Source organism: Phascolarctos cinereus, unplaced genomic scaffold (assembly GCF_003287225.1).
Source record: "Phascolarctos cinereus isolate Bilbo 61053 unplaced genomic scaffold, phaCin_HiC Scaffold_9;HRSCAF=440, whole genome shotgun sequence".
Classification (NCBI taxonomy): Eukaryota; Metazoa; Chordata; class Mammalia; order Diprotodontia; family Phascolarctidae; genus Phascolarctos; species Phascolarctos cinereus.
In genome coordinates, this window is record NW_027556402.1 from 19865337 (window position 1) to 19887971 (window position 22635).

A 22635-nucleotide genomic window follows, 5' to 3' on the forward strand; every position below is an offset into this window, starting at 1 on the left:
CTTTGACCATTTCTCTGGCAGGAGATGGCTTTTGTTCTTAAATATTTCTAGATAGCCATTATCAGAGACATTTGATACAAACAACTTTTTCCTTATTGGACTGCTTCTCTTACTCCAGATGCATTAATATTGTGCGAAAGTTTTTCAACTTCATATAATCTAAGTTGTTTTATCTTTTGAAATTGCCTCTGTCCCTTGGTAAAGAATTTTCATCTCCTGCCCAAACCTACAAAAGGCATGTGAATTGCTGCTCACTTTTTTACGGTATGACCTTTAATATTTAGGTCATGTATCCATTTTGAATTTATTATGGCCCAAGCTTTTAACAGCATCCTCCATATCCGGCTTGGTTTTGCCAGCTTCAACATTAAGAAAGAAAAGTACCCAAAATACTGCTTCCTTTTGTGATCTTAGAAAATTTGGACTTAGGGGCAGCTAGGTGGTACAGTGGAGAGAACACTGGCCCTGTAGTCAGTTCAAATCTGGTGTTAGACCAAACACTTGACACTTACTAGCTGTGTGACCCTGGGCAAGTTACTTAAACCAATTGCTTAAAAAAAAAATTGGGGCTTAAACAAAAATTAAAGCCATGTACACAAATAAATAATAATGATACAAGATCAAACAATTTTTGTAGGATATAAATGTTCACATATCAGTTATCCAAATAAACAAATACCAGACAGTATTATCACAAAGCAAGAATTTATTTATAAGACATTTCCATCTTTTACAGAAATTAAAAGGAAAAAAAAAAGACAAGGTTGTCAAATAGACAAGTACTTCATGTTAATTAATTCCTAAGGGCTTGGGCTCATTTTGTAAATAAGTAAAACCATATAAAAATAGCTTTCAAACCCTTGTAGTCCCCAGAAGAAAACACCAATGACCAAGGAACTCTTCAGATTTTTCTTCACTATTTCCAAAGATGGCATACACAAACAGAAAAACTGACATACATTTACTCTACAACATACGGATTTGCAACAGCCTGGTTATCCTTCAGTTATTTATTTTGTATTGCAAAATCACTTGTTTTCATATTTTTATTGGCTGTGAAAAAGCATAGTAAAGGCTCAATGGAGATTAATCTTTAAACACTTGATTTTTCAACAACGTTGTAAAAATGTACAATAGTACACATCTTATTGGTAATTAGAACCTTTCTTCATTTTAAAGTAAACAGTTTTTAGGTATAAACCTTTCAAAGGTCAAATCTGAAAAGCTGTGAGATAGCTATCCTGTTTCAAAATTTATAAACAATAATTAGTCAATAACTTTCTCAGAAACCAAGCGACGGTAGGGTTCTTTTATACAGTCAGTTCCAGTCTTTGGGGAGACCTGAAACAGCGACAGATTCACACACCCCACAGACAGAAGGCTGTGCAGTGTCAACTGAAGACGCCTCCTCTGATGTGGATGTTCTCATTCAACCCGTGTTCTATCAACTTTATGTCCTCCAGATCATCTTTGATGATGCTAATCAAGTGGCTGAGGCCTTCCTGTTGCTGTTTCAAATGCTAGAATGGTTGAAGAAGAGAGAAGAAATTTGTGTTAGAAAAGGCACCTGGATTATGTGTCTAGACGAATGATTTCATCACATTCATCTCCTATAGTATGGGAAATATTAGACCAACACACATCAGGCAGCTGGCCTACGTTTGAGGCTGTGACTGGCCCACGGCTACACCGTCAACAGCATATGTCAGGGGTCAAACTAAAACTCAGGTCTTATGGCCTCTCATCACGCCACTAAGTGATGATAAACAGATGCGGCCTCTGTCCTCAACACTGTTTCCTTTGCTTGCAGCATTCACAGCCTTCTGTGGCAGACAGACCAACTAGAAACGCTGACCAATAAAAGACTGCTGATACTGTAGGTTTTCTGCAGCCGCCTGCTGTAATGAAGCTACGGGTGTGAACCATCCAAAAAAGCGACAGCACCACAGTGCCTACCTAACTGCTACAGCTGGTCACCCTGTATTCTACTGTGAACATTGAGTCTGGCAGCCCCCGAAGAACAGAGATCACCAGGCCTGACGGCCAGATGGCAAGACCTTCTTGTCGGCCACTTAACAAAATGTTATCTGACAACTGTTTTATGACCATCTTCAAACATATGGATCACTGGGGTCAAACTCAAAAAGAAATGGATCCCACAGGCTGCACACTGACTTACAAAACCACAAACTAACATCATTCACGTTGTATCGCATCTTCATCTTTTGTTAAAACATCTCCCAATTACATTTAATCTGGCTCAGGCTGAGTGGGGAGCACGTGGCCCACAAGTTTGATACCTCTGACCTGGATGACCTAAAATTCAGGTTTCCAACAAAGAATATTTATTAGATAAGGGTTTTTGTTGTTATTGTTGAGTCATTTTTCAGTTGTTCCCAACTCTTTATTTGGAGTTTTCATGGCAAAGATATTGGACTGGTTTGCCATTTCCTTCTCCAGCTCATTTTACAGATGAAGAAACTGAAACAAACAGGGGTAAATGACTTGTGCAGAGTCACACAACTAGGAAGTGTCTAAGGGAGGATCTGAAGTCAGGTCTTTCTGCCTCCAGGACTGGCACTCTTATCTACCGTGCCACCTAGCTGCCCTGTAAGTTTATTTACCCTTCCCTATAGGTTTTTTTTTTGGGGGGGGCGGCAACTGGGGTTAAGTGACTTCGAGTCACACAGTTAGTGAGTGTTATGTGTCTGAGGCCAGATTTGATCTCAGGTCCTCCTGACTCCAGGGCCAGTGCTCCATCCACTGCCCCACTTAGCTGCCCCTCTGTATGGATTTTTAGAATATGCTTTCAAAACAATAGTGGAGGGGAAAAAAGGGAAGTAAGACAATGTCTCCTGTCTTGATGGGAATAGCAGCAGAACTCAGACCCTCACATTATCAAGTCTTCTTCCATCCATGTAAAGTACAACATTTACCTGCTTGATTTCACGTAGAAGATCTGCATCTACATAATACCGCTCTTCAGATTTCACAGCTCCAAAGTGATTCTGCATCCTGATTTGGGACATCAACTCATTCAGTCGACCCTAAGAATAGAAAGGCACAAAATACCATGTCTGTACGTGATCTGGCCCACACAACATTCATTGGTAATGCTGGGGGCAAGTATCAGTTGTCCTCCTCAAAGGAGGTACCTTTTAAAGGAAATGAAAATATCTCTAGCTACTGAAAAGCACCACTGACTTAGGGTCACAGTGAAGTTGTGAATAGTCTAACTTCTGGAGTCTGTGTTTATTTCCACCGTGGAAGTTCTCGAGAAGCAGCCTCTCTGTCTGCCAGAGATGAGAGCGTGGACCCGGCCCTCCCTCTGAAGCTTCCTTCCACGTGAGCTTTTCTTGGACGGGCTTGCCTGGGTCCTGGTCCCGTGCGAGTGCCCGCGCCTCCGCCATGCACAGTCGGGCCTCCTTACCTTGAACTGCGTAGGCGCGTTTAGTTCACACTGAATGGTATCAAGCTGGACTCGCAGCTGCTCCTCATCAGCCTGGATGGCGTAGCCACTCTTCCTCTGGATTTCCTGCTTAATCAAAACCTGCAACAGGAGGGGCACGTGACTAGCAAGAAGGCCTCTGTCCACTTCCGTTATGTCCCAGAGAATGTTACTTCTGTGCTAAACCGAAGCAGCTTTTACTTTGGTTTTTTCCCTTTATTACGAGAAAAATCCACTGGGACGTGAGGGGGTGGGGGGGACAGCGTATCTGAAAACCACTGGCGTCAATAAAACGTGGAAAACAAAAAAAAAAGCAGCTTTCATGTCAGACTATCGCAAATCCAAATTAGCTTCGCTTAATAAAAATCTGAATTGCCCGTAACAATGATGTTTGGAAAAGCTGTCGGAGTTGAATAAGTTACTGTCTTACTCAGCTTAGGTACACAGATGTCCAGCTGGTTTAGGTCAGTGGTTTGTCCAGCCTAGCGTTAATTCTTCGCCGGGGGCACTCAAGCTCTTCATGCTTCACTTTAGATTTACTGGGACTTGGTCTAATTCACAGAATCCCAGATTTAAGGCCAGAAGGGACTGGACAGGCTGCCGTATGGACAAGCCTCCCATTCTGCTGCTGAGGAACCTCAGAGCCCAGAGAGGGGAACTGATTTTCCCAAGGTCCCAATCAGTGGCAGAGGCAGCATGGGCAGCCAGCTTCGCTGTGACAACAGCAGCAGTAGCTCACACTTCCAGAGAGCACCATGGACTTTGCAGAGCACTGGACATCCATTATCTGATCTGATCTTTATAACAATCCTGGGAGGTAGCTATTATGGTCTCTATTTTATAGCGGAAGAAACTGAGTCTAAAGGAAGTTAAAGTGACTTACCTGCTCAAGGTCACACAACTATTGAATGTTGAAGGCTGAATTTGAACCCTGCTCTTCATGATTCCGAGTCTAGCACCCTAATCACTTCCTCACACCACTGCTAACGTGACTGTGTATATGTACATATTTTATCTCTCAGGCTGATAAATATGTGCGTTGCATATAATGAAAATCTACAGATATTCATTTAAAATAGCTACCTAAAGCGTGAAGTAGGAATTTTAATTTGTCTTAAAACTTCCTTCACGTTTTAAGGGGTGATCCCAAAATCCTAGAATTTAGTTATTCTTTTTTGAAGTCCACATTAATCTTTATTGCTTTACAGCTACAAGAAGCGGAGTTGAGATCACAGTCCTGCTTATTGCCTGGGTGACGGCTGACCTTCACCAATCGGGCCTCGGGCAGGCGTTAGACAAGAAGACCTTGAGTCTCTGATAATCGTGACTCCCGTGCTCCCACGAGCCAGGAGAGCAACAATAATAATGGCGGCCAACATTCAGACGGCCCTCACTAAGTGCCACCAGCAGGACCAAGAATGTCCTTTGCCAGGGGCTGAGTTTCTAAGACAAAAGCAAAGGAGAAACAAACAAGTAAGAGGAAGAGAAAAACCAAAAGGATTAGGAAAGTTAACAAGAGGAAAAGAAAGAAGTGAGCAGAGCTTGAGCAGCGGCCGCCACCACCGTCTCCTGCTGGTGACGGACGTCTGGGCCACAGACGAGCGCGTCCCTTCCTCTGGCCAAGCTTTGGGCTTTCCCCTTTCTATAAACTAAAAGACACCAAATGTCACGGGAAGGGTAGAGACAAGCCTTTCCCACACGTCTAGTTGGAATGGGCCTTTCCCGTTTTTTTAAAGAAAATGGATCCCTACAAGAAAAGGACACTGGAATCGCCTTTTAATCAGATAACTGGATAGAAGCCCTGAAAGTGACTCCTTCTTGTTCTGTTACCTGCAAGGTCCTATGGGAAAGCTCCATGAGTTTCCTCTTGTACTGCGCAATTTTAGCCAAAGTGGTAGTCTGATTCTTTTGTAACTCACTGATATCTTCAGATATAATCTATGAACAAAAAAAAAGTACAATGATCACAATGGTACTTTGATTCACTTTTCAATTGTCAAAACCCCAGTCGTGCTGGACACCACAATTTATTAGATATTAAAGTGCAACAAGTCTAGCAAGTGAGATAGCTGAGGTTCAGCTGGCCCCTGATCACTGGAAATAGGGGTGCATTAAACTGGTGAGGAAGGCTTGCTCACATTTACAGAGCCACACCACGGTCTCACTCTAACAACAAAGAACAATCCACAGCACAGTGAAGAGCGTGCACTGCCTTCCCTTCCCGTGGCGGTGGGAGGGCGACTGTATAAACAGTATCCCAACGACGCATCTGTTGGTTGGATTTGCAGAACTTTTTTTTCACCTTTTTTAAAATCTTTGTTAGGAAACCCAGAATCACATCAAATTAGAAACTCCGGAATTGCCTTTTAAGTGACCGTGGTAGAGACAGACCAGAAGCAGTCGTCCTTCCCACCAGAGGCCCGTGGCAGGCCCACTGAACTCCACGCTAACAAGCAACAACCTTGGGAGCTTCAGAGAGGGCGAGATGACCTTGCAGCCTCTCAGCGGGGCAAAGAGGCAGATTCACGACCCACGTGAATCCATGGACAGGAACAGCTGTCTTCAACAAGCCCTTGAATATACTGTGAGCACAGCCATGAACTGGGACCATCATTCTGGAAAACGTGATTTAAAAAAGTGATTAGAATTTGATCCCAGAGGTCAAAGTGAGGGGAAAAAGTCCCATACAGACCAAAATGTTTACACAAGTATTTCTGGCGGTAGCCACAAACTAAGTGCCCTCTGATTGGGACTACACAGATGTTACTGCACAAGTAAGGAGCAGAGAGGAAGAAGTCAGAGAGACACAGGAAGATGAGCCTGAGCGACCGTAATCCAAGGAGGCAAAAGCAGAAAACAACACACACAACAACCATGGAAATGGAAAGAACACCCTGCTTGTCATTCTAGGGGCTGAGTTTGGCCCATGGACATGTCATTGACGAGGCAGGAACCTCAGGGGTAGAATCCTGCAGGTGCGATTGCCTGGGTGAACTTTTTTTGTTTTGTCCTCGTTACAAGGAAAAGCTCACTGGGCAGAGGAGGAAGAAGAGACCCATTTGGAAATGAATGTGATGTGAAAATTTTTTAAAACATCAATTAAAAAGGCATAGTTGTAATCAAATATGAGAAGGGCTAATTCTCTTATTGTTTCAAGATGCACAGAAGCTACAGAGAGGCAGGTACTGGCTCACTATAAAGACCTCCAACAACACAGGCTCCTCTGTGAAGTGAAGACGTCCCCATTACATTCGGAGCCCACACTAGGTGACTGTGTGTCAGCTGCTAGAGAGAGGGCTCCTTTACTCCATGGGATGTTGGATTAGACGAGCCTCTAAGATCTGTTTCATCTCCAGGTCTCTGTAATTCTATCAAATGAGGGAACTAAAGTGTTCCGAAGCAGATTTAAACATTCAAAACATTGTTTAAATTTTCCTTGTTCTTCATTAATTCTGTCACAAGCAACAGTCATTACAACACTACGGGAAGTACAAAGCAACCATTTTAATAGGCTGGAGTTTCACGATAAAGTGTGCATTATCTTCCTGGAATCAGAAGTGACCGACTAATTGAGCTGCTTCCATTGTTACAACAGCTGGCATTTGTAGGATCATCACATATCCAGCTGTTTTATCGTTCAAAGCATTTCCATGCTAGTCAAAGGAATATCAATTCTAAACTCATAAAATAATGGGATAATTTCGTGTTCCCACAACACCTGTGTGCTACAAAGGACGCAACAGTGAAAAGCTACAATTACTCCTTGATAAACACAGGGTATATTACCTCCCTAAGACTTTCGGCCTCACCGAGACAAGGTAGGGCGCCTACGACGACAGGAATCCCGTTTCTCTACGACTTTGTGGTACCCCTCCCAGTCCCAGGGGATGAAAACCTAAGTGCTTACATCTAATCTGGTCTGATGCTGCTTTGTCATCTGATCCTGGACCTTCAGTCTTCGGAGGAGTTCTTTGAAACCCACCATCGGCACAGGAATTAGCCTACAGAAACAAGGCATTTAATTTCCACACAGACACTTATAAATGACCAACAACGTAGAGGTCTTTGCTAGATAACATGATATTTATCGTCACAATCTCATGGCTAATAAACTTGCTGATTTCACTTGCAGCTTCGAAGGGTGCTGATTGGGACCTGTGATTTCAATGCTCTGAGGAACCTCTGGCAAGGAAAATCCCTTTACCAACCCAGATCCACAATGTTTCGCCTCACACAGCAAAGTTCCCTGGGTCGCTGAGTATGCATACTGTCATATGCCCAAGCATGCATACTATCGTGTCGGAGACAGGACTTGAACCCATGTCTTCCAGACCCAAAGGCCAACTCTGGCCATTACACCATGCTGATTTTATTAGAACAAAAGAATTTCAGAGAGGTCAGGGACCTTGGTCCAACTCCATTTTACTTACCCCCAGGTCACACCATTAGTCAGCAGCAGCTCTGGGATTGGAGCCTAGATTTCCTAACTCCCAAGTCTGATACTCTTCCCCCTATACCAGATTGCCTCCTGAGCTCCAAAAGTCAAACATTCACGAGAATAAATTTTACCAACCCCACTGAAAATAAATTCTACTCGTCATAGTAGTAAGCACTATTAATACCATCTAATTAATTACTACAGCAAGAAAGACTTACTTTTCAGAATCAGGGTTATCCACTTTGGCCTGTTCCCAGATAATTGGATCAACACCTACCATAGAATTAAAAAAGATACTTTTATTATATTTATGTATATTAATTATATTTATTATGGTTTTCAATATTTTCAGAAATCTTTCTGAATATATTACTTGACAAGCATATTAAAGAAAGAATAAGCCTACAGTGATGCATTTTTTTTTAAAAAAGACCATAATGGGAAAATAAAGAGAAAACTGATTGTAAAAAGCATTTTTATTTCTGTGTCATAAAGGATTACTAGGAAGCTCTATTAAAACTCATTATTTCACCACAAAATTCACAACACAACATGACGCATAAAAATGCAAAACAGCAGAAGAGTCTGACTGTGTGTCGGAGTTCTAAGTTTGGGGGTAAAATATTAGCAACCAGAGTTTCAGAGAATAAACTTACGGAAAACACAAAAGGTAGGCAAGCAACCGATGAGACAATCTGAAACTATAAATAGGCAAGGTAGGAAGGAAGGGGCACACAAGATGTGAGGGAGCACAAAAAAAGGCTCAACCGAATATTTCATTATTCAGTTGGTAAATAGTATTTTACTTTTTTCCAATTACATATCAATGGAGCTTTTAACATTCATTTTTTATAAGATTTTGAGTTCCACATTTTTCTCCCTCCATCCCCACCACTCCCCAAGATAGTGGGCAATCTAATTTAGGCTATACAAGCAAACACACATTTTTAATGCTGAAAATTCTCCTCTCCGTGGCACATAGACCTTAGCACAGACACATACTCTGTCTTAGAGTACAGTGAGCCTCAAAAGGATGGGACCCTCACCACGGGCACGTAGATGCCTTGGCCTGGCTTGGCTTACTGTGTTCTCTATAGAACTGGCCTCCCCAGGGTCGGAAGGGACTTTCAGAGGTCCTCTCGTCCAGCCTTTTAACTGAAGCACAAAGTCCCTGACAAGTAAATCCTTCATCTCGGCATTAAATACCTTCAGAGTTTGATAATGTAATCCCTCTGCAATAAGCCTGTTGATTTTTGTGGATAGCTCTAATTATTTTCTTATTTTAAGTGAAAATTCATCATCTGTAGTTTCTAAACATTGGTCCCATTTTTATCCTCTGGGGCCAAGCAGAATAACTCTAATCTTTCTTCCATGTAACAACATCCAAATATTTGAAGATCTCAAGATGAACAGAAATAATCCTGTTCAGCAACCGTCTGATAATAAACATCAGGTAAGGGATAAACGTCAGGAGGCAGCTAGATGGCTCAGTGGATAGAGAGCTGGGCCTGCAGTCAGGAAGACGCGAGTTCAAACATGGCCTCAGACACTTCCTAGCTGTGTGACCCTGAGCAAGTCACTTCACCCTGTTTGCCTCAGTTTCCTAATCTGCAAAGTAAGTTAGAAAGAAATGGCAAACCCCTCCAGTAACTTCGCCAAGAAAACCCCAAATGGGGTCACCAAGAGTCAGACACAACTGACAAAAAGGAGTAGGATGAGGAGATGTATGCCGCCAGCATAATTCACACACGGGGATGGACAAGATCCAGCAGAGCTCAAGCTGAAAAAGGATTCCCTGTGGATCATGAGGTCCTCCACATGCTCCACTTTTCTGATGTTGCACTGACTGCAGAAAGCTCCAGATCACTGCAGAGCCCTCTCGGTATGACTTTTAATCACTCAAAGGAATTTGGCCTAACCAATCAAACAAGAAAGACCAAGTGTATGAAGAACATCTACTGTCCAGATTTCAGTATGCATTTGGATGGACGCCCTATAGAGCGTATGTACGTGTATGTATGCACACACACGATATATAAATTCTCTGCAGATATACAGACACACATCTGAGACAAAGAAGACGAATGGTCTAGCCTAGAAAGGAAGCAAGCAAGATGGGCTGCCTTCAGGAAACGGTAAAGCTCCTTTATTTGACCTCAAGCTTCCTATGAAAGTACAAGCTTTACAATATTAATAGTTTGCTGGTATTGCTTTTTAGCAGTAAGGCATGAAACACAAATGTCTCCAAAGAATTAAAAATGACTTATCACAGAGGGCAACGGAAAGGCACAGGGTGGTGTGGGTGTGAGCAAGGTGCACCATATAATCCAAAGAAGAAGTGCATGAGTCATAATGGAAACTTCGAGATGGGCTGGTCATGTGGACAGAAGGATGGATGACAGGTGTCCACCCAAAGTGCTCCACTGGTGCCTCAAATGTGAGGAGAAAGCAAGGAAAGCCTCCAGCCATTGGATGGATCCCTCTGGGAGGACAGGGACTAGACCCACACAAGATCGACAGGTACGGATGGGCAGTGATGGGCAACATGGAGGCAATCCTGAACTGATGCAAACATGCCTCTATTCAAGGATCAAGAGACCTCCTCACCCTCTTTTCCCTACGTCCTCTCACAAGGAGAAATGTTTCAAATTCCTTAAACCAAACATGGCAAACTTCCTTCTCAGAGCTGGCTGCCCTCCCCTAGACATGCTTTGGTCTACTGATGTCAACAAAAAGATAATATTCTTTTCACTCCACGAATGAAAGGAAGACCCTGGAGGACACAAAAGAGAATGGTGGTTTAGCCTAGGCAAGAGGTAGGAGGAAAGGATGGGTGAGGAAAGGCAAACCCAAGCTCTGGATATCACCCCCTTCCAGTCTCTAGAACCCTGCTCCATTCTCATCCCGTCACGTCATCAATCTTGCCTCATCACTGGCTCAGATTCTTCCTACGAAGATGTTTCGGTATCCCCAATTCTAAAATAAATTTTGCTTGACCATGCCATGCCCTCTGGTTACCATACCAGCGCTCCTTACTGTCTCTTCATACTTCCAGAAAGAGTAGTTTACAACTGCTTCCTTCACATTCTCTCCACCCTCAACCCTTTGTAATTCCCATCATTTTAACTAAGCAGTTATTTCAAAGTAACCAATGATCACCACATTCATGTTTTTTCTATACTCATCCCCTCTAACCTCTTCCCAACATTTGACCCAGCTGATCATCAAGTCCTCAACATTCCCTATGGCTTCAGTGTGTCTTCATCATCCTTTCTCCCCTTCCTCATTCCTATTTCTGTTAATGGCATCCTTCTTTTCCCAGTCGTGTGGGATTGAAACCTTGGAGTCATTTATATGACTACTTATTAATGATACATTAATTGTACTGTGCTTTATACCCATCTCTACCTTTCTCTCTCCCACAGCCGCCCATCCTCGGTCCTTACAGCCTGAACTATCTGCAAGAGCCTCACGACCCCTTTCTTCCTTTATGCACACACCACTGCCAGAATCATTTTTCTATCACACGACTACAGACATATCACTGTGATGTTCAAAAGACCTTCAATGGCCTCCAGCTGCCTACTGAATAACATCCAAGCCTTAGGTTGGATTTTAAGAGCCTCTATAATTACCTGGGTCCAACCTACCTTTTCAGACTTACATCACGTTACTTCCATTAATTCACCCAGTGGCTCGGCCAAAAAGGCTTTACTCAGATACCGTGACGCCCTTGCCTCCATGACAGCCCTCACAATGTGTCACACATCTCAAACATGTCAGCCCTTTCTCAAACTGCCAGCTAAACTGGAATGCCATGTCCTCCGTGATATCTTCCATGATTTTTCCCAGCAAGAAGTGATCTTTCAACTCGTTTTGACTTTTCTTAATAATTTCCTGTGTACTTTTATCTTTTATTTTTATGTTTATTTGCAAACATATCTTATCTCCTTGTTCCCCCATGCTTCCCCAAGACTAAGTCCTTAAGGTCAAGTACTGTGTCTTATTCACTTTTATAGCCACATGAAGACTTAACACAAAGCTTGTTAATACACAGTAGGCACTTCTACTTCTGTGACTGTTTTTTAAAAGAATGTTTCAATTAGCTGTAATGGATGTGTATGGTAGAAAATGCTCATTTCTATTGCTTTTAATTTTTATGATAAATTTTAATAACACTAAATACTACAAACTGCTTAGTTAATGGTTATTAACTAGTTAATAATATTGTCAGTTTTGTGTAACCTGAGACAGCCAAATAAATGTCAACCCTTTAAATTTCTTGATCAAACTCAGAAACATTAAAAACTGTAATGGAAAAATAGTTTCAATTTTTTAACATCCCCCAAATACCTTCTACTGAGACAAAAACGTCACAGGTGATCTTCAGCATTTCTGCAGAAAACTCTGCACAGATGCTCTTGTTTAGGCCATAATGTGATCAAACCTTAACCCTGCAGTACGTACCAGCAGGAGGATTCTGTAAAAGCTGCTTGATCTGGGCAGGGGAAAGCTCTGTTCTAGTCATAGAAAGGGTAACTCCAAGTTGCTGTAATGAAGTTTTTATATTCGCTTGTTCAAAATGGGCATACAGTGTCGTAGATGGAACTCGGCGTGATGTGCCATTTGGAGAACGTTCAACAACATATATGACAACTTCTGTCCTGAAAAAGAATTTCAGATAAGATGATATCAAGCTTGTATTTTCCAGCAAGAGATATAAATGCAAATATCTAATTTTAGAAAAGGATACGTATGTAATTAGTATCAGAAATGACGGCTACAGTACAGAACATCAGGCTTTTTTCAAACCTTAAATAAGAAAACTTTAACTTTCCTTTGTGCTATCAAAATGATTTAAAGTTACTTTTAAAATTTTACAAACGGTATGAAAAGTCCTTTATTTATAAAAGTTCTACTTTTAACAGTGTGACAGTCAATCAATAATTATTAAGCACCTACTAGATCCCAGAAGTGGGAGAGATAACAAATATAAAAAATGAATCAATCTCTACTCAACAAACTTCTATTCTAATGGAGGTGACAAGTACATCTAAGTATAGAATAAATATGAATAAAGTTAATTAAAAGAAAGGCTTCATGTAAAAGGTGATGTTTAAGTTGAATCTTAGATGAGGAGAGGTGAGGAGGCATGAGGGATGGCCAGTGTAAAACCATGAGATGGGAGGGGGAACGCAGTGGAAGAGGAACAAAGAAACAGCCAATCTGCATGGATGAACCAGGTAATTTACACAGCTAACTACTAAAAACCAATCCCAATGAAGTCATTCTCACCTGCCTCAGCTAAACCTAATGCTCCATCCCTTCTGTGACCCTTCATACCCTTACCAGACTCATCTTCCTTCTGTCCACAAATCTGATCCCATTTTGCTCTTTAATGATGATCAAATAAAATTGAAGCTTCTTTGCCTGGCATCCAAGGCCCTTCCCAAAGCGCCATGCGCCACCATACCACCTCTCAGTCTGACCTCATCTTACTCCTCTGCACATAGTCCAGGCTCTAGGCAAACAGGCTTTCTTTCCTTTCCTTCCCTCTTCTCCCCCCATTTTCCTACCCGTCCTTTAAAATGCAAATCCAATGGTCTCTCCCTCCTGGAAACCTTTCACAATCCGCCAGCAAAAACGACATTCTCAGCCTCATGGAGCAACTGGTTTGGTGCTTCTAATGTACTTATTGAACAGTCAGATTAACTGGGTATGTCTCTGGTGTCCTTCCAAGATCCACGGGGTGCTGTAAACTTCATTCCGCCCCTAGCACCTTGGACAGTTCTTGGTAACCAGGAGCCACTTCTCTCCAGTGGCTGAACTGAGATGAAGTCAATTTAACAAAACTTTTTACCCAACCATTTAAGCTTATTATCTTCTTGGGAACAATTATTCATAAAAAAAATCTTAGAATTAATTTCTCATTAGAAACTAGACCGAGGGGCAGCTAGGTGGCGCAGTGATTCAGGAGGACCTGAGTTCAAATTCAGCCTCAGACACATAACACTTACTAGCTGTGTGACCCTGGGCAAGTCACTTAACCCCACTGCCTAGCCCCTCCCCGCCCCCAAAAAGAAAGAAACTAGACCACAAGAGAGTGCCCGTTTAGGATCAGGCCAACCTGGGCTCAACTCTGCCAACACTTATCCTAACTAAATGAGCCAGTTCAGTTTTATTATCTACACAATGAAGATGCCAATACTGATAGTTCTTACTTCATAGAGTTGTGGTAAGGCTCAAACGAGATTTTAGTAAACTTTAAAGCATTAACATCAGTTATTACTTATTATTATGATTGCATACCCAAGCAGTTCACAATTCCACCTCCTAAAACTTTACGAAATGTTTGTAACACTTAATGTACACAATAGCATGCTGAATGTTTTCTCCTCTAAGTGGATAATGCAATTAAGATCATCAGTTTTAAGTAAAGAAATTCAGAACCAAGAGAAAAATAAACAGAAGCATCCCATAAGCAGCAAATAAATGCTGAAACAAAGACAAAATATTCTGTGATTTTAAATGTGTTTCAGGAAAGGAACAATGTATGAGGTATGGGAACAACACGTATGAAACAGAATGAAGATGCTACATTATCACCAAGTATTTCTGAACCATGAGACAGACATACAAAACCCTGAGTGTATACGTACTGGTCATCTGGCAACGTTTTCACACCTTCCACATTGACAGTAAGGGTCTGGTTTCCTCCCAAAATTTTATGGAATGATTCTATTAGTTGCTGTTGCTGGCTTCGGATGTCTGCTTCCTTCCTATTGAAAATTAAAACCACCAGGCCATCTTCATCCTTATTGTTGGGCATGCAGCTGTAACCCACCGCCTGTGGAAAGACAGCACAGAAAACTATGATACAGAAAGATAAACCACAGATACCAAGCCAGTCACTTAAATGCTCCAGGATACTCATTTCTCCATTTTATGAGAATAAATGAGAACAGAATTTAAAAAAAATAAACGTCAGTGGTTTTGATGTAAACATATAAGATCTTTAGCTTAATTTTTCAAATTATGAATTGCCTATAAATGTTTATTCCCTTCCCTTCCCCTTAAAACCACCTCAAATATTTCCAGAACACTTTTTCTCTAAATCTTTCCTCTGTCTTCATAACAACCTACCTTGTATTATGCTCCTCTGTACACATACCACACCATCCCTGGCAGGAAGAAGCAGCATTTATTAAGCACCTACTACGTTCCAGGAACTGTACCAAGTTCTTCACAAAGATTATCTCATCTCAGATGTCACAACCATGTGGCTGACAGGGAGGGACCCTCCCCATATTTCTTTTTTCTTTTTGGTGAGGCAGTCAGGATTGACTGACTTGCCCAGGGTCACACAGCTAGTGAGTGTCAAGTGCCCGGTCTGAGGCCAGACTTGAACTCGGGGCCTCCTGAATCCAGAGCCTGTGGCTCTATCCACTGCGCCACCTAGCTGCCCCTCCTCCCCACATTTTCTAGAGCACCTCTTGGGTCAGTACTGTGTCCACAGCGTAAATCCATCTCTAGTTCTACTGCAACCGGGACCGTGTGGTGTTGTTGTTCAGTCCTTTCAGTCACATCCAACTCTTCATGACCCCACTTGGGGTTTTCTTGGCCCATGGTACTGGAGGGGTTTGCCATTTCCTTCTCCAGCTCATTTTACAGATGAGGAAACAGGGTGAAGTGACTTGTCCAGGGTCCCACAGCTCGTGTCTCAAGCAAGATTTGAACTCTTCCTGACTCCAGGGCCAGGGCTCTATCCACTGAGTCACCTAGCTGCTCTTAGACTATGAGCTTCTTCATGGTAAGGTCTGTATGGCTTTACACCACCGTATGTGCCTGTAAATGACACAGGCTGAGCCACACTGTGAAGCTTGCATGGCAATGCTCTGAGCTGGAGAATCCAGCTCTCCGTTCAATGTGAGGGGCCTTTCTTGCCAGGACCCCCAAGGGGGGACGAGGCACAAGCTGCTGGCCTACAGCCAGAGCGCTGTCGTACTATAAAGATCACCGACCAAATGAAGCTAGTGTCAGCGTGTAGCGCTGCCCTCTCTGCTGGCACAGCCCAGGCTATCTGAAGAAAGGTTGGCCTGGTGATCTTTCCAGGCACAGCCCTGTGTATGGAGCCCTAAGGAGCCAAGCAGCTCTGTGCCATGGCAGCAAACTTTCAAAAGTCTGGCAAAGTCAATTAATTATAATACTGACAGTGTCCACTTTAAACCAGCGACTCTTCTGTTAGGATAACAGATACACAGGCCAGGTGTTTTTAGCAAAATGTTCGAAATATTCTACATGCTTATTCTATTATACAATATTCAGATCCCTAAATAAAAGGCATTCGATTTCACTTTCACACACTGAAATGCAACATTTTAGTCTTCAGAGAAAGAAGTAGTTGCTCTAAACCAGGCCTGCACCACCTGCAGCCGCCAGAGGATTTCCTCCATGTTTTTCTCGGGCTACCCGAAATCCTCTGGCATGCCTGGCGTGCCACAGATGGCGCGGGACCGCTCTAAACAGCACAATAAACTCATCTCCTATTTGTTGCTGAAAAGATCAGCCTCATACCTTAAATCTGCAGAAGGGATTTTCCTGGGTGAACTCCACAGGTGGAATGTTATTGTTGAAGTAGCCTTTGCCCGTTCCCCAGAAGGCCTGGAGCTGATTCCATTTTGCCAAAATAGCATCTCTCTCGTCTCCCAGTAGTGTTGGGGCAGAAAGAGCGCTTGCTGTATTGATCAGCTGGTTAGACTGGACAGGGGGTTGGGTGGGCTGACTGAAGAGACCACCTAAAGCTGAGGAAGAGATGGAGAGGTTACTCTGGCCTGTATCAAGGGACACACAGAACAAAAGGTTCTAATAGCATTTGCTCTTTAACAACTATATTATCATCCATTAACAAGCTCAGCTGAATAAATACTTTTAATAATTCCAGATGGATAGAGTGCTGGACTGGGAATCTGGAAGCTCTGGATTCAAATCCTGCCTCCAATATGTATTAGTTATATGACTAAGTCCCTTAACTTTGCTGAGCCTTGGTTTTGTGGCCTGTAAAGACTCTGATAATAGCATGTATGTAAGGCACTTTTTAAACTGCAGACAGCTGGACAAATGTCTGCCATCACTCTTGTTTTGAAGGGCTCCAGGACCAAATTCCCATTGGTTCCAATACTGAGAAGTCAGGAAATGGATCACACCAACCCTCAGATAACAGATGATGAGATCCAGTTCTGAAAGCTTTGCTGCTAATCGGCATTATTCCATTCTGGCATTTTAGGGGCTTCTGTCTTGCTGCCCTCAAATTTATTTTACAATATGTAAGATTCCAGAAGTTAACAAAGGTCATAGTAACTTATCAGCATATGTACAGCAAGACGCAGACTACAGTCTCTTCTAGAGTTGATTCTCCCATAGGAAATGAAAGACTGAGCCATGGCCTTTAGAGATCACCACAAATAATATTCAGACTGTTCTGATTTGCTGCATTAAATACCTTTTCAAACACATCTCTTTTGGTTATGAATCAAAACTTCTGTATAAATATACTGCCCTCACAGGATAGCCAGGCTTGGTTCTACCAGGTTTATCACGTGTAATCATTTCAAGGGATATGATCTACCTCACAGCGAGGAGAACACTTAATACTAAGTCATATCATAGCGCAGTGGAGTACTACCCTAAGGCAGTATTCTTCACATCTAGTTACACAGGTAGGATTAAACTTGTCTTTTGGGTTCAATTTCTATTATCTGTCTTCAGAACAACAGAAGACCTCTGTAATAAAAACAGGCCACAACGTGAATGACTTTCAGTGCAAAAAACTCCATCAACCAATCTATCAGATCATATTGTATACTATGACATACGATGGTAACTGAAAACACATCATTTCAAGAAATAAAGAAGATACACTACTATTCCTCTCCTCTCTGAAGCTTGGAAATCCAGTTTCATTACTGGGGGGAGAAGGGTGAGGAGAGGGTGCAAAAACAGCAGGAAACAGCTGAAGGAGTCCTTAGGAGGAACAATCCTTGAAACCGCTATTCTGTGATCCTGGGGCTACTGATTGGGAAAATGTAGTAACTGTAACAGGTCTTTTATCCTTAGTAAATTATTACTTTTCAGGCAACTGACAAGCATATTCGATACCTACCCATGTGCCAAGCACTAGGATTCTCAAGAAGTTTACATTTTAATGTGAGAGAAAAGAATTACCCATATGAAATGAAACACAGAGGATAAAAATATAAAAAGTATAAATACAAAGAAATAACAGGCAGTAAAGACAGGCGGATACCAGCAGCTGAGGGTTCAGCAGAGCCTTTGTGTACAAGGAGGTACTTGGCACACATTATAGAAGAAGGGAGGGCGGGATTCTTTCTGTGAGGCCAAGGGGAGGAAGCAGAACCTTTGAAGAGGGGATGGCCACCACCAAGGCCGTGCATGAGAGACAGAGAGAAGGCCTGCCTGGCTAGACTGAAAGTGTGGGAGGACAGTGATGTCTAAGGAGGCCAGAAAGATGGGTCTGGGTCAGCTTATGCAGGTTTTCAAGTAAACAAAGGAGTTCATATTTTATCCTAAAGGCAACAGGAAGATACCAGTTGGTGGAGTAGGGGACCCACACGGTCAGATCTGTGTACGAGAAAAACTGCTTGGGCAGCGGTATTTAGGATGGACTTGAGTGTTGGGAGTAGGGGCTGGAGGCAACTCTCAAATCTCTCAAAACGAATTAGGAAGCCTTTAAAATAATCTCAGTGAGGTAATGAGAGTCACATCACAAACACCTGGAAAGGCTAGCACCCCAGAGGAGACTGTGGCCAACACTAGCCAATGCTGCAGAGAGGTGGAGAAATACCAGACAGAAAAAAGACAGTCAGAACTGGCAATTTAGAGATCAGTTTTAATTGAGAGCTGAGGTTGGAAACTCCACTGCTGAGGGCTGAAGACTCAAAGGAGGGGAGCAGATGCAGCGAATGTACATGGCTTTCTGAATGAGTCTGACCCAGAGAGGGAGGAGAGATAGTGGACGACAGGCAGAGAGGCTCGTAAGGTGCAGACTTAAGGATGGAGGAGGCTTGGGCATATTTGAGGGCAGCACTAAAGGACCCAGGTGAAAAAAAGAGGCAGAAGATTTGAGAGACGAGGGGATAACTGAAGGTGTAATCTGCAGGACCAGATGGGAGCAGGGGATCGAGGGCATGTGCACAAGTGCCGGCCGGGGCAAGGAGAAGGGCCGCTCCTTTGTCAGAGAATGGGGAAAGCAAAGAGAAGAAGACATCAAGGGGGTTCTGAGTGAAGAGAAGGGGAAAAGAGAGACCCCTCAGCAAAAGAAGATGCAAGGTGGAGGAGCAGGCAGCATGGGAAGGAGTGAGAAGGGGAATCAACCAAAGAGGAATAGAAGATTACTGACTATGAGGAAGGCCCAGTGGAAGGTGCATAATGTGAAGACATCGAGTTCCTATGGCACAGAAGGTTATACAATGATGAAAAATGTGAAATTACCAAACGGCTCATGATTAAATTCTGATTTCTCAGAGACATAAAAAAATATAGCAACTGACATGAATTTTTGAGGAGTGAAACAAACTTCTCATACTTACTACTCTGAGTCTGCTGTGTATTGAATGTCCCAAATCCTAGCCCGGCTCCCAGACCAGCACCGGTTCCTGTCGCTGTACCAAAACCACTAGTACCAAATCCAAAACCTTTGTTCTGAGTAGCACCAAAGAGACCTTTGAAGAAAAACTGGGTTTACAAAAGCATCAAATGCAATCACCCAACTAGCCCCTATCAATGCTGTTTAGTTCTATGATTCATTCTGTCCCGTCAGGGCTCTTACCAGTTGTGCCAGTGTTAGTGGGAGCAGAAAAGCTGAATGCAGAACTCGCTGTTGTGGTGGTCGTCCCAAACCCTCCAAAGGTACCTAGCAAATCACAAGAAAGGACATGGAAACATCAGGGTTAGCGTACTCCCTCTGCCAAATAGTGGCTCTATTCTTAGCCTCATGTCTGGAAACTTATTTTATAAAAGTGTCCTGACAGTTATATTTCAGTATAATGTTTTTTAAAAGAATCTCCTGTATGTTACATATTCACACCTACACAGTCGTGCACGAGAGCACGCGCGCACACACACACATTCTGAGAAGAGGTCCATAGGCTCCACTAATTACCCAAGGTAGGCTCCAAGACATCAAAAAGGTTTAAAAAATCCTGCCAGTATTTTAGACGTTTACAATCTCATAAAATACTAATATATGTAGCCTAATCCTTACTTGCTTTGGTTCCACGCTTAAAAAACAATTCAGTGAGACACACTTGGCCGGAGACCTTCATCTCAGTAGACATAACATCCTGTCCTGCAAAGCTCCACGACATACTCTGAAGTTCAGAGTGTGTATTATTTCCAAAGGTACCAAATAAAGTGATCAATTGGGCACAATTTATCATGAATTTGTACTTACCAGAGTATAAAAGAAGCTGAATAGTTAATTTACAGTTTGTAAAATCACAAGTAAAAACTTATCAATGGTTGAAAAAAAAAGTGAAGTATTCTACAAATATGATATTGATGTAAGTGATTTAATACATGAACTGCAATCAATAAAATGGAAATGCCAGTGTTTTTTTAATAAACATTGAATTATTTTAAAAAATAATCCAAAATAAACACTGTCATTTATTTTTGCTGAGTTGTAGCTCTATTCAGAAGCACAAATCAAACACAAAACTCCATTTTCCCCTACTGTTAATTTTATGCAGTAACGACACACAAAAGAGTGTTCAAGTAGTATCAGATGTATGCCCCTTGAGAGCAGACTGTTTTCTTCATCTTTGAATCCCCAGCACCCAGCACAGCGCCTGGTACATAGCAGATGCGTAATAAATATTTGTTAAATGGAATTCAAAAGAATGTAAGTACTTTGTAGTTTAATAAAATAATACAGGAAGAATACAATGCACGATTATTGTATCCTAGGAAATTTCACATAAATTTTCAATATTAAACTTTTTAAAAAGCTCAAAGTTAAGCATATGAAGGCTTGGACATGTGGCGCCTATACAACACTGTATTCACAAAAGAATTTAAAGAACTGTCCAAAAATAAATTGCAAGCAGCAAAAATATTTCTGAAAGTAAATCCTCAGTAGGAAAAAAAGAGGCAATGGGCATTAAGTGGCCAATTAAGTCACGTAAAAGCACGCAATAATTAATTCATACAAGCAGCTGAGCTAAAAAAGATTTTTTGAAGAAAAAATCCATAGAAGTAGGTATACAAAGTACAAATACTTGTGCATATCCTTTTGCCAATTAAAAAAATCTTAAAATCACAATTTCACATTACAATCGGCAGCAGCACCTGTCAGGACACCAAGAGAACGCTAACCCAACTCACCAGCTTTTACAAGAACTTGGTGTCTTTCGGTGACTAAACCAAATTCCTGCCTAAGGAACTCAAACAATGAGTGAAAGGGGCAGGAAAACCTTTAAACTCTAGAGAGCAGTACGCTTGCTCGCTGAGGAAGGGAAACGATGACTTCACAGGCAGAAAAAGCCCAACTACTGATTGAAAGCGGTTTGTATGAGATTTGTTCCTTCTGAGAAAACAGCTAGAACTGCCGTAACAGGATGACAACGAGCTGATGGACAGATGGAGGCATGACGACGGATGGCTGCAGGACTCCAAGAATCCGGGGGAAACAGGGGGTCCGTTTCGGAGGGTGACGTCACCAGGGCCATAATCGGGGTCCTCGCCCCTTTCCCAGCAGCGGGGCACACCCGCGATCTGGACGCGGAATCTGGGACCGATCCCCCCCCCCTCCCCACGGCCAAGCCCGGGGCCATCTCTGGAGTCCTGCTTGACCATCCACGAGGTGACCGGGGGGGGGGGGGCTCTCTACCTGCGCTGGCCAGAGGGTTACCAAAACTGAAGGGGGCCGCGGCGCTGGTGGAAACACCGAAGCTCCCAATATTAAAGTTCACCGCAGGGTTGGCGGCTAAGCCGAAACCCCCAAAATTAAACCCACTGCTGGTGGAGCTGGCAGCGTCCAGCCCCCCAAATCCTGACGGGCGGGGGGAGGGAGAGAGAGAGAGAGAGGAAAGAAAAGAAAGCACAGTGAGAATTACGAGAGCAGAATCATCGGGGCTAGGTCAGACTGGGGGCTCCCCGGGGGCCGCCCGCGGCATCCAGCAGGCGCTTCCTAAGTGCTCCGTCCCGTGCCCCGCACACAGCAGGCGCTACGTAAGTGCTCGCACGCCAGCCCCGGGCGGAAGGCAACGCGGGAGGCACGGCTGGGGAAAAGGCGGGGGTCCCCCCTCCCCTTCCCCCCCGGGACGTCGGGGTCGGAGCTGGGGGGCCGTGAATCCCTTCGCTGAAGACCTCGCCGGGACCCGGCCCGTCCCCGCCCCGCCGGCCCTCGGGGGTCCCCTCCCCGTCCCCGGCTGGGGGCGCGCCCACGCGGGGCCCGGCGGCCGGAGGGAGGGGTCCCCGGAGGATCTCCCCAGCCCTCCACACTCACCCGCGGGGGCGGCGGGGGTGGCGGCCGTGGCCGTGCCGCCCGCGGGAGCCCCGAAGTTGAAGGCCATGACGCCCCCCGAGCCGCGGCAACTCTCACGGGGCGCTCGGTGCAGCCGGCGGAAGGGTCCGGCCGGTCAGCGGGAACCGAGGCGGGCGGGTTCCCGGGAACGGCAGGTGACGGCGGGGGAGGGGCGGGGTCTCGGAGAAAGCCCGCGTCGCGCCTCTG

The 22635-nt window shown here is 43.6% G+C and overlaps 1 protein-coding gene across 2 annotated transcripts; it reads right to left on the minus strand.

Moving 5' to 3' along the window:
• Nucleotides 1-688: 688 nt before the first annotated feature.
• NUP54 (nucleoporin 54) lies at nt 689-22635 on the minus strand. 2 transcript variants are annotated; one of them, XM_078148654.1, is made up of 13 exons: nt 22411-22635; nt 21793-21954; nt 19732-19815; nt 19493-19624; nt 16461-16687; nt 14546-14733; nt 12354-12550; nt 8105-8159; nt 7356-7449; nt 5279-5386; nt 3431-3550; nt 2937-3047; nt 689-1520 (listed from the first exon to the last, which is right to left on the minus strand). In XM_078148654.1, the coding sequence occupies exons 1-13, from the start codon at nt 22475-22477 to the stop codon at nt 1392-1394; spliced, it is 1674 nt and encodes a 557-aa protein (XP_078004780.1). In that variant the 5' UTR covers nt 22478-22635; the 3' UTR covers nt 689-1391. The 2 variants fall into 2 exon arrangements, with proteins under 2 accessions (XP_078004780.1, XP_020844098.1); XM_020988439.2 differs by lacking the exon at nt 21793-21954 and having other exon boundaries at nt 22411-22611.